The sequence below is a fragment of the Lithobates pipiens genome, unplaced genomic scaffold, assembly GCF_037356315.1.
Source record: "Lithobates pipiens isolate NorthernLeopardFrog02 unplaced genomic scaffold, aLitPip1_a1.2 Scaffold_28, whole genome shotgun sequence".
Classification (NCBI taxonomy): domain Eukaryota; kingdom Metazoa; phylum Chordata; class Amphibia; order Anura; family Ranidae; genus Lithobates; species Lithobates pipiens.
In genome coordinates, this window is record NW_027507789.1 from 57478074 (window position 1) to 57493006 (window position 14933).

Sequence of the window (14933 nt, forward strand, 5' to 3'; positions counted from 1 at the left end):
CGGGGGTCTGTTTAGACCTCTGATATCTCACCAAAGCCGCCACCCAACAGGGCTGATAAAAAATAAAAAAAGAATTGTAATAAATGTTTAAAAAACACAGACACCGTCCACTCCCCCCCCCCCCCCCCCCCCCCCAAAAAAAAGCATTGAAAATCTACTGACACAGTGCACGCCTCATTGTTGCCCAATCAGTGCTGTATACTAGTGCCACCTATCAGTGATGCATATTGGTGCCATTGTCACATGATATTTAAAAAAAAAAAAGTATCAGTAATCGGTATTGGCGAGTTCTTGGTACTTAGTCTTAAAGTGTTATCGGTGCAACGCTATTTATTTCCAAGCAGGAAGAATCCCTTGACCTTTTAACTGCTTAGTTTGACCACTTTGGTTTTGTTTGCTAATATGCCCTGTGATATTTTCCTTTATTTAAGCATGCTGTTTCTAAACTTAAACTTTTGGCTCTGGAGTCGTGGTGTTGCAAGGTTTTGGCTGTTTTGTTGCTGGGTGATTCAAATCCTGGGAGACAATCAAACATGTTCTATAAAGCTGCATAGATTTAATCTGACTCATAAAGAGATTTCATTTCAGAGATTATGTTCCTTTTATTGAGTTCTTTGTATGTCTTTATAGGCTAGTGCTGCAAAAGTTTAATAACCTGGCTCCAAATGTTTTTGTTTTACAGACTCAGGCCACTGGACATCGAATTCATGAGACGCCTGAGTAAAGTGGTGAATATTGTACCCGTTATTGCCAAAGCAGATACATTAACATTAGAAGAAAGAGATTATTTTAAACAGAGAGTAAGTTTCCATATCTTCTACTGGTGGCAGCCAATAAGTTTTGTCGTTTATCAGTAATGTCGGACACTGGTTTCACCTCCTGCATGTTAAAGTGAACCCCTGCCCAAACTATACGCACTAAAGGTATCCTGAACAAAAAGGAAAAGCACTTCAAGCAAGCCCCCATTCACCTCTCTAGTTATAGGCATTGTGGAGGAATGTGTCTTCAAATATCAAAACAAAGTTTTATCTGTGAACAGCAGATGATGGCAGGCTGGCAACTACCTAATGTAAATAGCCAGCAGGTATGTCTAAGGGCCTGTTCACACCATGTATCTGTGGTAGCGTGCATATTAGCGCAACACCTGATAAGTCAAGTGCAGTGCAGTTCATTCAGAATGGTACCCAAATGCACTTTCCAATGAACATAATTTGCATACATTATTTTTGGCAGCACACTTCACCACAACACACGTCTGAATGGTGTTATAGGTTGCTGCTTACCCTAATTAGGTTTATTATCCATAGTCTGGGCAGTGGTGCACATAACGATGCACAGATGTATTTTTCCTGTGTGCTTGCCATGTTACCATGTGCAAGTTTTTTCAGCCAAAGACAGGCCCAGTATGAGGCTTGTTAAAGTCCAAGTCCACCCAAAAGTGATAGTTTGATATTGGTGGAGCCTTGTGGGTTGATCAGGCCATGAGTTCTTATGTGCATTGGACGATCAAACAGCAATATCTAACTGCTGCAATGCTTTACTCTGTTCATGTCTGCCTGGAAATATTGGGTGTTCCAGGACTTTGTAAATCTCTCCTTAATATAAAATAAAAATACAACGGGAAAGCTTCCTAATGGTCAGCCAGTGTCCCGGCCTGGGAACTAAAGTCCCCAAGAGATATAAGAAACTGTCAGTTGGTTTAAAGGATAAGTTCACCTTCTAAAAAAAAAAAAAAGCACTTTTTTTTGTAGTTAAAGAAATGTGCTTTATTTTTATTTTTTTAATTTTTTTTTGAGCCTGTAAAGCATTACTGCAGGTAGTGGGTTCAATGTTGGGCTCCAACAGACAATTTGTGTAGCTGTCTGCTCATACCCCCAATACGGGCAGGCAGTTACTCTATTATAGGAAGATCAATGAACTAGGGGTCGACCGATTATCGGAGCAGCCTTTTTTCCAAATAATCTGTACTAGTCAGAAACTTGCCGATATTGGTTAGACTGCCTCCCCCTGTCCCCACACGGCACTTGCTGTGGTCTCTGCCAATCTCAGTCAGCTGTGTGGCGGGCATCAAAAAGATGACATCTTTCACTATTACCTACCTTGCTTCAGTGCTGTTCCACCCCTACAGCAGGGCCGCGAGGAAGGCGAGCAGAGAGAGAGAGAGAGAGATGTCGTCTCTCACCCGCATGTTTACCTGCTCGGGCACCGCTGGGGAGAGGCTGCCTGATTCAGTGCAAGTAGTGACGAGCTGCATCTGGGTGGCAGGTGACGATGACAAGCTGCGTATGGGTGACAGTGACAAGCTGCATCTGGGTGGTAGGTGAAGGCAACGAGCTGCATATGGGTGACAGTGACAAGCTGCATATGGGTGGTAGGTGACGGTGACGAGCTGCATATGGGTGGTAGGTGACGGTGACGAGCTGCATATGGGTGGCAGGTGACAGTGGCAAGTGATATGCTGCATGTGGGTGGCAGGTGAGGGTGACAAGATGCATCTGGGTGTTAGGTGATGGTGATATACGGAATATCGGCTATTGGCCTGAAAGGCAGATGAAAATCGGTATCTGCCCTGAAAAAATGACATTGGTCGACCCCCTACAATGACTTGCCTAGACTGCTCATCCCTGCCCTGGTAGTTCGATGCGAACTAAAAGCCATCATCCGCAAAGGGTGGCGGTACTTGTAGCTCTTGAATTCAAAGAACTCGGTGAATGACGCGACTGTGGGGAGATGCTAAACATCTTGCATGTTACACCCTAAATATCGGCGTAATATGTTCACAAAGGTGAACTTTAAATCATCTACCGAAAACTAAAATCACTTTTGGGTGGACATACCCTATTAAAGTGAAACTGAACCTAAAAAATCCCTGATATGTAGGACTTTTCTGACAGAAGAGACCCAACTGGTCGCTTCTGTCATAACTATTTCTTGCTGCCTGTCAAGGTTAATGTACACTAAGCCACACGTGGCACAGCTCAGCGTACATTTGTTGCACCCCTCTGTGCCGTAATGATTGGACTCCTGTGCGCAAGTGGCCAAACATTGAGACCTTGGAAGGAAGACAGAGAGAAGATGGAAGGAACACTTGGCAGCGCAATGCTGGAGGGGATCATTTGACAGGTAGTCTACCATGATGTGCTAATTTTAGCACATTATTGCTTACAGCTCCTGGGGTCCTTTTTAGTAAAAAAAAAAAAAAAAAAAAGAGGAGTTTAATCTGCTTTAAAGGTATATTAAATGGGCGCTACATGTCAGTTTAGCTAATGTCAGTGCGCTGTTGCAGTTTCTGTCATGCCGAGCAGTGTGGAATTTGTTTAACCAACATACAGTTACCGGTTTCCTGTGCTCTTCTGATCTTGATAAATGAAGTGTTGAAGAAGCATTACTGGTGCTTCCTGTGTGCCGGCTGCTATGACTATACACAGGATATTGTTTTAGGCCAATGAAACAGCTGCAATCAAAGATCTTTCACACTTTCTTGGATTATAAAGTGTATCTATTCTAATGTAAATCTTGTGTACAGATGAGTTCATAAAATAATCAATTCTAAGAAGTATCTATTTGAAAAGAATAGATTCATCCAGCTTGAGGATGACAGTTGTAAAGGCCAATTGAAGTTTCACACAATTTTTTTTCTATACAGTTGTGTACGGCTGTCTAGGATTTTTCGGACTTCATCCATGCTATGCACACCATGAATGAGCTTGAAGAGCACCTTAACACACAGAAAAAAATAAATGCATGTTTTTATTTTATTTTATTTTTTCTCTTTTCTTTGAAGGCAGCTTGCTACAGTGCACAGATGGTTTACACTGATGCTGTGCATTGCAATGCGAGTATGTTGCACTCTAAGTGGGTTGACGTGCCTTTCAGAATGATCACGTTGTCCTAGTGCAACAGGGTAAATAGTCCTTCACTGTTTTTTGTTTGAATAGGCCTTGAAATTCCTTTTCCTCTTAGTCAAAATGCTTCTTCTGAACTTCCACTGCCGTGTTCTGTGATGGCATAGAGTTCTGGCCGCACCCTTCATCACATGCACCCTCGCTCATACTTGTATTGCGGATAAAGAGAGGTTTGTTGGGACTTGTATAAAAAAATTGCTGTCAAACATAAGCTTTTATATTCCAACTCGGCACATCTTAACACAAGTTTAAATACAAAAGACTGCATATGATCCTTACCTGCAATACATCTCGAGCACCTTGTTTAGATTTTCAATTGATCTGTGTTCTTGCCATTTGCCAGCTGCCCCTATTTAAGCTGCATTAGGCTGCAGATTGGAATCTTTACATGCCTTGGCTGCGAGGCTTTGCTTCATGACTCAATGGGGAGGCAATACAAACGCCCCGCAGCTGCATGCAATTGTTTGCAAAAAGGGGGTTAAAACAGGCGATGAGGAGGCGTCGCGTCACTTCCTCATCACCTGTCAGTAGCCTCTGGAGCACGAAAGTAGACCGGGCTTCAATGGCAAGGGAGATTTAGATGCACATCTAAATTTACGTTAATAGAAAATGCAGATTAAATGGAGCCTCAGATCATCTGTACTGTACTGTTAAGGCAAATGGGAATCTGCAGACTTGTTACTGATGTGCACATCAATAGCAGGTAAACAATGCCCTTGTACACAAGCCCTTAACCTGGGTATACATGTACCCGCTGAACCAGCTGACTTTCAATATATGTGTGTACCTCTCTGTTCAACAGAATCCAGTGTAACTGGCTTCTGTTGAACAGTCATGCTGGAAAACCGGTATTCAATCAGCGCTTGCAGCCAGTGGCTACAGCACTTATTTGTGTATTCTGACAATGGGGAGTCACTACTGTCGGCATACAAAGACACGGCTAGAAAGATCTCTGCATCAACATCACTTGTGTTGATGGGGGGGGGGGGGGGGGGGATTGGACTGTGAGGGTTTTTTTTTTTTGTATGTGTGAACTCACTGGTTGAATGAAAAAAAGTCAGTGTATACCCAGCTTCCGAGTACTCTGGTCAAACTTTAGTGCCTATTGAACTGCGCAGTTATATTTATACACACTGGGCAACTGCTAAAACCACAAAGCAGCATTAAAACCTTTAAAAGTAGAGGCTATTAGTACAATGTCTGTCAAATTCAGTGGGCTAGGATTATTAAAAAAAAAAAAATCTATTATTAAACTACAGGATTACTTTTTCTTACTCCACCACCATGCATCAAAACCTTGTTGCTTTGCCCTAAGGGCCCATTCATGTGTGTTGGTGTACTGTGGTGCCTTTCTTCTGTAATTAGCTCCCCACGTATCTCCAAAATGTGGGAACACTGCAACACACCAGCGCACAGCACAACGCACATTGTCTGGTATCACAAAACGTGTTGCAGCTTAATAATTTTCAGTGGTCATCCTAAACCCAATGGGCTGAAACATGCATCAGTGGGGAAAGTTGCCAAGAATGTTTTCTTGGCCCCACACATAACAGAATTCTCTTTCTGTGATTTTTCTGGAATCCACATTGCAGATGGTTTTCCCATCATTATGAGGAAGGCCAAGTAATATCCAGGGACAATCAGCTTGTGGCAGCTAATTGGGGATTGTGTGTCACCTAATCGGGTGCTCCAAAGATGCACACAGTTTTTCTAGTAGGTATATAAAAACTTTCCCGTATTGTCTTTATTTGCATGGATTCTAAGGCAAGGAACAAATTCTTCAGATGCGTTTTCTGGCTACAAATTGTTTCAATTTTAGCAAACCAGAACAGCACATTGCCCCAAAAATTATATGTTAAGAAATATTTCTGTGGTTGGCTTCAAAGAATGTTTCCTCTGTCTTTACAGATCCGTCAAGATCTACAGAACAATGGTATAGATATCTATCCTCAGAAGGAGTTTGATGAGGATGCAGAAGACCGGCTGGTGAATGAAAAGATCAGAGTAAGTAGCCAGTCATACTGTCCAGTCATACTATCCATTGCATTGCCCCTTTGGTTGTATCACACTTTATAGGTAGAATACAGTCATTGAATGAGTGACTTGTATAGCGCTACCTATGCGAACTGAATCGCCTCAGGGCGCTTTCTTGCCACCGGTATCCATCTGCAGCTTTTATGCGGTCATTCAACCTGTAGGGTCCTGACACACTTACAACATTGCCAATTTTTTTGGACAGGGTCTAATTAACCTACCGGCATGTCTTTTGAGTCATTCTTTAGTTACATAGTTAGGTTGAAAAAAGTCCATCTAGTTCAACCAATAAAAAGGATAACATTTTCAACAAAAAAAATCATAAAATCCAATCCCATATACACAATCCTATACCCACAGTTGATCCAGAGGAGCGCAAAAAAACACATCAAAGCATGATACAGTGGCAATCGGATATTCCCTGGACCAACTATACCTATAAATGTTAGTAATGTAGTATTCCTGCCTATCAGGGATGAACTTGGGCATGTTCAGATCTTAGTCCAAACCCATCTTATTTTGCCAGTAAGCTGTCGCTGCACAAAGCCAATCATTATTGGCCAAGGCATTCCCTGCCATACAGGCGCATGTATCGCGCCCCTTGTATATGTGTAGCTGTGCCTACTGCCCACATACATCATGCTAATGAGCCTTTCTATCTTCTGTCGCAGGAAATGATTCCATTTGCTGTTGTTGGTAGTGACCAAGAGTACCAAATTAATGGTAGGCGAATACTGGGCCGGAAAACCAAGTGGGGGACCATTGAAGGTAAGTTGACAAACGTTATCTGGTTAAATTTGTTTGTATTTACTCTACAGCGTTACCTATTGTATTAAAGCTGAGCTCCAGGTCAATCAAACTAAGAAAAATTTAATTTTATCAGAAGGCAACATTTTTATGTTTTAGTTTGGGATGGAGCAGGAAGGAATTAAAACCTCTGTCTAGTCATAAGCTGGAGACAGGTGACCGAGCTGCATTTTTAACGGTATGAGAAAACTGTGGTCACCAGGGTGGCTTTGGTGTCTAGCAGGGCTGTGTAAATCTCAGGAATCGATGGACAGAAATCCAAGTATATTTAGCCGTTTGCCTTGAGTTGAGCTTTAAAGTGGTTGTAAACCCTTACAAACCACTTTGACCTACAGGTAAGCCTAGATTAAGCCTTACCTGTAGGTCCAAGAAATATCTCCTAAACCTATACGGTTTAGGAGATATTTACCCGAAGACAGCCACCGCACTGGGCAGAGTGGCGCACTGGGCAGGCTGCAGATTGCGGCGATATGCCGCGAGTGTCGGCTCCCGTGCGCATGCGCTGGAGTGACGTCATCGCTGCTCCGGCGAATCACAGCACCGGCGCAGCAAGACCCGGTAGTCGCTCCGGGATACATGACAGCGAAGAAGAGGAAGACGGAGGGCCGCTTAGGGGGCTTCGTTCTCAGGTAAGTTATTCATAATGAGCTAGTATGCTATGCATACTAGCTCATTATGCCTTTGCCTTACAGGGGGTGTGTTTTTTTATTTTATTTTTTTGCCTTTACGTCCTCTTTAAATGTTGGTGGGGCTTTGTAATTCTTGGTAGGTACACCTAACTCTGTGAGTATACTCCCATGTGTCTACTTCACTTGTTACTATATTATGATAATTATAGGCAGGCGGGTCATGGTAATATGCCCAATTTGCTCTTATACATCTACAAATGTTGCCAAGATGACCACGTTTAATCTTCTGAGTAATCTTGACTCAAAATAAATAAAATCCCACTGTAAAGTGCACATTTGGTAACTGTTTATTTTATACATTTGGTTCATGGCCCTGTTTACTTGAGCATTAGCCTTTGGGAGGATCTTGGCAGAGCACACCCCAATGTTTTTGATGGGTGCTGGCTGCATTTGGAGTTTGCTTTACTAGCTTCTAAATGCTAACAAAAGCTGTGCCTTAAGAAAAGTAGATCTGCAAATGTGGAAAATGTTTTTCCAGATTAGCTCAACAACTTAGTCATTGTAAATGCTGCAATTTGTATCCACTCTTCTTAGGGCGGTAAACATTCTGCAGTATGTTTAATTTTTTTATTCTGTCTGCTGCCGGCTGCAGAGCACTCTGTGCTGCCTCTCCAAACTTTGGGTAGGAAAGGGCTTAAACACGTCAGCAGAGTGCTATTTTCTTTGCACACGCAGGGTCACCCTGCTATCTATTAAACTACTGGAGGAGAGAGGAGCCAGGGAGTGGCTTGGTGCTGTGGGCGCCTTGTATCACTAAATGCATGAGCTTGACTTGACGAGCGCACAAATTCAATCGCAAGCGCACACGCAGAGGTGGCTCCACAAGATCCAGCAAGTGGATGGAGACACCCTAAAGAAGGAGCAGGGGAAAGAGTCTATTTTTCAAGATGAAATGCAAAGCAAACTACATGGTTAATAGGAACAGCACAAAGGTGGTAAGTGCTGAGGTTTGCAGCACTATGGGCGTATAACATTTTGGGGTTTGGTGTCACATTTGATAAAATAATGCATTGGCTATCTCAACTTCTTTTTAGCATAGCCCCCACCCGATCCTTCAGCATAAAGCCTAACTCCAGCTTTGCTATCACTTAAAATAGTTAATGTATGACACAGGGAGCTTTGACTTGGCTTAGGTGCCCCCATAGCAAAAAATTCTGTACTGTACAAAACAATGATGTACAGCGCATGGGTAGAGCTGGCCGTAAGTCCAGGCGGTCGTTAGACGAGTATCTGTAAAATCACTTTAATTTGCACCAAGCTGGCCCAAACAAACTTTCCTTTTCTAATACATGCACCTGCTATCAGTGCTTTGTACTGTATGTTGTATCAGCTATTTACATGCAACTGCGTTGCAGCAAATGTATTGGGACTTCCAGTGGCGGCTGGTGCTCAAAATTTTTGAGGGGGCGCAAACAAACTGAAAAATTCAGGGAAAAAAACAATTGCAGCCGCCGCTGTGCCCCATCGATTGCAGCCGCCGCTGTGCCCCATCGATTGCAGCCGCCGCTGTGCCCCATCGATTGCAGCCGCCGCTGTGCCCCATCGATTGCAGCCGCCGCTGTGCCCCATCGATTGCAGCCGCCCGCTGTGCCCCATCGATTGCAGCCGCCGCTGTGCCCCATCGATTGCAGCCGCCGCTGTGCCCCATCGATTGCAGCCGCCGCTGTGCCCCATCGATTGCAGCCGCCGCTGTGCCCCATCGATTGCAGCCGCCGCTGTGCCCCATCGATTGCAGCCGCCGCTGTGCCCCATCGATTGCAGCCGCCGCTGTGCCCCAATCGATTGCAGCCACCACTGTGCCCCAATCGATTGCAGCCACCACTGTGCCCAATCAAATGTTGTTGTTTTTTGGAGCCTATTTCTCTAATTGGGCGCTTCAAAAACACACCACCACAGCTGTAATTCAGGCGCCTGGCTTCCGAAAAGGGGTCAGACGCCTGAATAGGGGGTGGCGGCGGCTGCTGCCATGGATAGATTCATGCAATGCAAGGCAGTGAAACTGATTAAATCGCCTGTGAAAAATAACGGAGAGCCTAAAAACATGACCTGTTATGCCCCGTACACACGAGAGGACTTATGTCCGACAGACTTCCAAAGGAGTTCCGCCGGAGTTCCGACGGAGTTCTGACAGACTTTTCGGCCGAACGGACTTGGCCACACACGATCACACTAAACTCCGACGGATTCGAACGTGATGACGTACGACCTGACTCGAATAAGGAAGTTCATAGCCAGTAGCCAATAGCTGCCCTAGCGTCGGTTTTAGTCCGTCGGAGTAGCATACACACGAGCGGAGTTTTCGAAGGGGACCGGGTCCGGCGGAGTTCCTTCGGGAAAATTTGAAGCATGCTTCATTTCTAAAGTCCGTCAGACTTTGGCGAATCAAAAGTCCATTGCAGCCCACACACGATCGGATAGTCTGACGGACTCGGTCCTTCGGACTTTGGATGTTGAAAAGTCCGCTCGTGTGTACGGGGCATTAGGGCGCCTTGGAGACTGGAGTTGAGAAACACCAGTCTAGACCTTGGTCATGTTGCAAGCCACTGGATTGATTCACAGATCCACCTTTTCTCCAAGACTACCAACATTCGCAGGAGCTATTTAAGCACATTAAGCCACTAGGTTATGAGCGTTCTGATAATGAAAGTCCACTTTAGGATCTTTAACACCCCAAGGCTGTAGATGATGGAAGGTTTAAAGGAAACCAGTAGGCTGCCTCTGAAAAAATTGGCTGGTTAGTATACAGGTTACCGCTCTGACTTTGGTGCATTTTAAGACAAAGACCCAGGAAAAGTTCATCTTGCTGCATGCTTGTTCTGAATCATTGGCGCAAAAAATTGAGGCCAATCACAGCCAGGAAAATGGCTTTTTCAGGAGATTAGTAATGGCTACCATTTGTAATTTTAATGAGATGCATTCCGCTTTGAAGTGGACATTATTCTAGACTGAGATGATGCAGATAGGAGGAAGTATTTCCTCAGTCTTTCATCCCCCCAGTGATGAGACTGCAACATCGTAGGAAGTGACAATGTGTCGGATATATGTGAACACTGCCAAGAACTGCTTTGTCACTCGGATTTATGTAACTGTGCCATTTCTAAATCTGCATATTAATCCCAGAAGTACATGCTGACCCTGGATGATGCTTGAATAAAAACGGCATCCTTATGGAGAAAATGGTATTGTCCATGGGAATATTTGATCTCTGGGAAAGGTAATAGATATGTATAAGACTAGCCATACACTCTTGTCTCTTTTCTTTATAAGGCTAAAACAGTGTGGATGCAGGAATCTCCTCTGCTGAGTGTTGTATTCAGACTGCCACACACTTGTAGCTGTTTGACGTCCTGAGTAATGATTGGCTGCAGTCATCGTTTTGACGATAATCCTCCTCCCAGTTCTTTCAGCTTTCAGTTTCGAAGTTTGTTGAGTCACGCAATGCCAATAGGACCATCCAGAAATGAAATTCTGAAGAATCAGCTAAAATTCTATATACCTTTTTTAAATGGAAACTGTCGATGCTGACATTGGAACTGTCACATCTAGTTACCTGTGTAGAATCTGGGGAGAGATCTGCCCAGGTGTTCAGTATCAGGAAGTGGAGCTTGGAGATGATTTAAAAAAAAATTATAAAGTAACAACATGGCAACAGTTTTCAGCCAATCAGTATTTGCTTTTGCGTAGTTTGGTTGTTAGTGGTTGTAAACCTCAGACATGAAATATGAACAAAGCTTATCCCTCTATAGTGTGTACTGGTCTCAGTTAAGAGCACAAAGGGGGAAATTTACTAAAACTAGAGTGAGCTGCACCAGCTTTTGCACAGTCTGCATTGAAACCAATAAGATTCCAGGTTTTATTGTCAAAGCTTAAAGCGGAACTTCAGTCTTTTTTTTTTTTTTTTTCAGATTTCCATCTTAACTTTGGATAGTAAAATATTTTTCTCTCCCTCCCTCTCTCTCCCTCTCCCTCCCTCTCTCTCCCTCTTTCCCCCCCTCCCCCTCTCTCTCTGTCTGTGTGTCTCTCTCTCTCTCTCTCTCTCTCTCTCTCTCTCTCTCTCTCTCCCCCCCCCCCCTCTCCCTCCTCCCTCTCCCCCCCCCCTCCCTCCTCCCTCTCCCTGAGTTATAAGAGGGCCAATGAGAGCTGCAGGTGTGCCTCTTTGTGAATCCAGGCAGTGAACAGGCTGCAGCTTCAGCTGCCGGTAGTTAAAGTGGATGCAGCCAGACTTAGTGGAGGGACATTTCTGCAGCATATTTTGCAAGTACAGAATCACAGCAGCCCTCAAATTTTCCACTCGCATTTTGCAAGTGGAAAATGGCTGTTGGAGAGCGAGGGGCTGCTTCAGAGTGGGGGGTTGGGGGGGTTCAGGGTGAGCACCTCCGGCACGGTCTTTCAGCCAGGGGAAGAGAGAGGAGAGGAAGAGGCGAGCTGTCCGGATCAGCAGAGAGTGATTGCCCGCTGTAATAGCTTTCATTAGAACTTCCTGTGTTCCCGGGGCTCATCGTCGCATAGATCCAATGCGGGACATGTGACGTTGCCAAGAGATGGGGCTATGTGACGATGAGCCCCGGGAAGGCACATAGCCCCACCTCTTGGCGGCGTCACACGTCCCGCATTGGACCGGCGTTCTCTCTATTAAAGGTGCTGGGCCAAGAGGTGGGGCTATGTGACGATGAGCCACGGGAAGGCAGGAAATTCAAATGAAAGCTATTACAGCGGGCAATCACTCTCTGCTGATCCGGGCGGCTTGCCTCTTCCTCTTTGTACAGGTGAGGCTGAATTGGGCACAGGTGAGGCTGCACTGATAAAGTTAATAATCAATTTTGTAACCTAATTCTGCATAAAACATTTAAGTGTCATTTCAAGATATCATTTATGAGGGTCTGATTAGGGGGCAGGGCATGGGAGGGGTTGGGTGGGGCAACTGGTGGCGAGTAACCCTTAAGGCCTGGCTAGTAGCTCAGGACTTGAAATTTTGAGCCCTGATCACAGTGTATATATAAAATAATCTGCAGCGTGGTTGGAGGGAAGCTTCAGAGTAGCAAAGATTTTTTTATTACAAGTTATGTGAGGAGAGATTGTAGTTCCTCTTTGATTGAATAAGCTGAAGTTAGAAGGCGATTGGCTAACATGCACAGCTGCACCAGTTTTAGTATTCTCCCCCACTGTGTCATTTGTGTCTGCTTCTTCATTCTGCTATCAGCATGAGTCAATCTGACAAGTTTTCCTGACAGCCTCAGCCCTGTTGCAGTGTGCTGTGTGGAGGGGTGTGTCTCTTCCCTCCAATCGGCTATCAGAACTCTCCTCGCTGAGCTCTGCAGAGTGTAAATTCAGTACTTTTGAACAGATAGATGTAGGGAAGAGAAGACTGCAGATAGACAGATACAACTTATGTAGGAGGATCTGTTTAATTTTTGTGCATAACCTAAGGATAGTCCGTCCCTTCACTGGGTATCTGGAAGGACCACTTGAAAATGCCACTTGCCTCCTCCCCTGCTAATCCAGTGACTACAATACTTTTTGGCTCGCTGTTCTGGAACAAGTATACAGATCGCAAGTTCTGACTTGTCTTCATGCCTGCTTGGTGGCTCAGAAAGTATCAGTCATTTGATCAGGAATGTCAAGCAACTTGCATTTTCAGCATATCTGTAAAAGTTCTGTGGCCCGTTGCTATGGGTTTGGGCACCCTGTTGTCTCTCTTCAGTAATAAAGCCAAGTGCATGAACGTCTTGTGACTGACATAGCAATGCCTGGTTTTGCTTAGATCCGATTTTATTTGAGATTCTATTTCTGTTTTATTTGAGTCTATCTCAGCACCTTTTCCCTCCTCTGGATGTATAGCAAGGCTTTGCTTGCTGGCTGTTCTATATCCAGCAGACTCTTGGACCAGGCCAGCACATGATCTGTGGCTAGCATCTCCTGCCACGTCTGTACTTTTAATTCAGATCGAGGTTACTCGCGCACCCCTCTCCTCCCACCACCCCCTCTTTCCACTCCACAGGCTCACGTTGTTCCTTGGCTTAAGACGAGTGGCGTGTCCAACGCTGAGAAGATTTTAACTCTTTGTTAAATAACACAAAGCCTTCCCCTTTTTTATATGCAGTGTAAAATGAAGGGGACTAGCCTGGATAATTATGACGGATAAGAATCAAACGAAAAGATTTTTGGGGGAAAAAGTCAGTGCCAGCCCCACATTAAGTTCTGCTAAGATACTTGCTTTGTTTGCAGATCCCCTGAAAGTAATTGTGACTTAAAACCTTATTGCCTGCATCATGTTACAATTCAGCCTTGGCTAATGCCTGCCACCTGGTGGGCAATAATGAAAATGATTGTTCATTTGTTAATAAAGGCTACAAGTCTGCCCTTGACCCCCCTTAACATCAGCTGTACACATATATGTAGCAGCATAGCGGTGGGCTTTAACACCGAGGTGACCCAAATTAAGTATACAGCTGGTGTCCCTTGTTTATGCTGAGAGCATGCTCAGTCTTTGACCCCAACCCCCCCAGTGCAGTGACTGTGCTGTCATAAACAGTTCCTAGTCATTGTTTATGATCAGTAGCTGGTGGGGTGGGCTCCTGATCACCATGATGGCAAATAACAGTGATCACATGCTCGTGAAGCCCATGGAAGACCTCTGACCTTACAAAGTTTTAGAGCCCTTTCACACTGAAAGTGCCCAGGCATCAGCCGTGCCATCATTTTAGCTGTGCTATTTGACAGTTTTAACCCCCACTAGCAGCCAAAAAAGGGTTAAAATCAATGGGCGGGGCACTTTAGGAGCAGTGTATTCACTGCTCCTAAATTGCTGCAAAGAAAGTGTATTCACTGCTCTCCTCCGCCTCAGTCTCCCCTCCATGTGGGATCCCTTTTGCGCGGGAAAAGTGGTCTTTGGTCGGAAGAGGGGGGCGGAGCATTAGCGTGAAGTCAGCGTGGTTTAACGCCTACAACGCGGGCTATACAAGGCTACAAAGTGCACTCTTTTGCAGGTGCACACAGCAGATGGGGACATGTGAGTGTGGGTTACACAGGCATTCCCAGGCAACATTTACATCAGACTGAGCCTTGATAGCAGCGGCAGTTGCTGGACTATTTTGCTCAGCAGTTGGTGCATTTCTGATAGTACCTCTGCATTTGTGCTTGGCATTATGGGTAGAAGGGGAGGTACAAATACCCCGAGAAATAGGGGCTCAAAGGGATCTCCCTCTGCAGCACCATCTCCGCCTGAAGGACCTAGGGAGGCTGGTCAGAGTGAGCCGTCAGGGTCAGAGGCTGCAACTGCTTCTGGCATTTCAGCCTCTGTATATATTATTCGGGAGTTTTTTTTCCCTCAACCATAAGTGGATTACAGGAAAGATCGCATCTTCACAACATGGAAGAAAACGCATTAGGTCTCCGTCTACCACCCAGGACCCTCAGAGGAACTCTGTGAAAGGGGAGAAGAATCCCCCTCAGAGGACCGGGATGAGACTGATTCCTCTTCTGAGGAATTGAGTGGGGG

General features: G+C 44.9%; 1 protein-coding gene across 5 annotated transcripts in view; it reads left to right on the forward strand.

Annotated features, from left to right (window-relative positions):
* Positions 1-14933, forward strand: part of SEPTIN9 (septin 9) — a 381698-nt gene that overhangs the window by 355827 nt on the left and 10938 nt on the right. For all 5 annotated transcript variants that reach the window (XM_077459257.1, XM_077459258.1, XM_077459260.1 and 2 more), the window contains 3 exons: positions 683-800; positions 5814-5909; positions 6611-6707. In XM_077459257.1, the coding sequence (XP_077315383.1) occupies positions 683-800; positions 5814-5909; positions 6611-6707 (311 nt within the window). The remainder of the gene's footprint in view (positions 1-682; positions 801-5813; positions 5910-6610; positions 6708-14933) is intronic.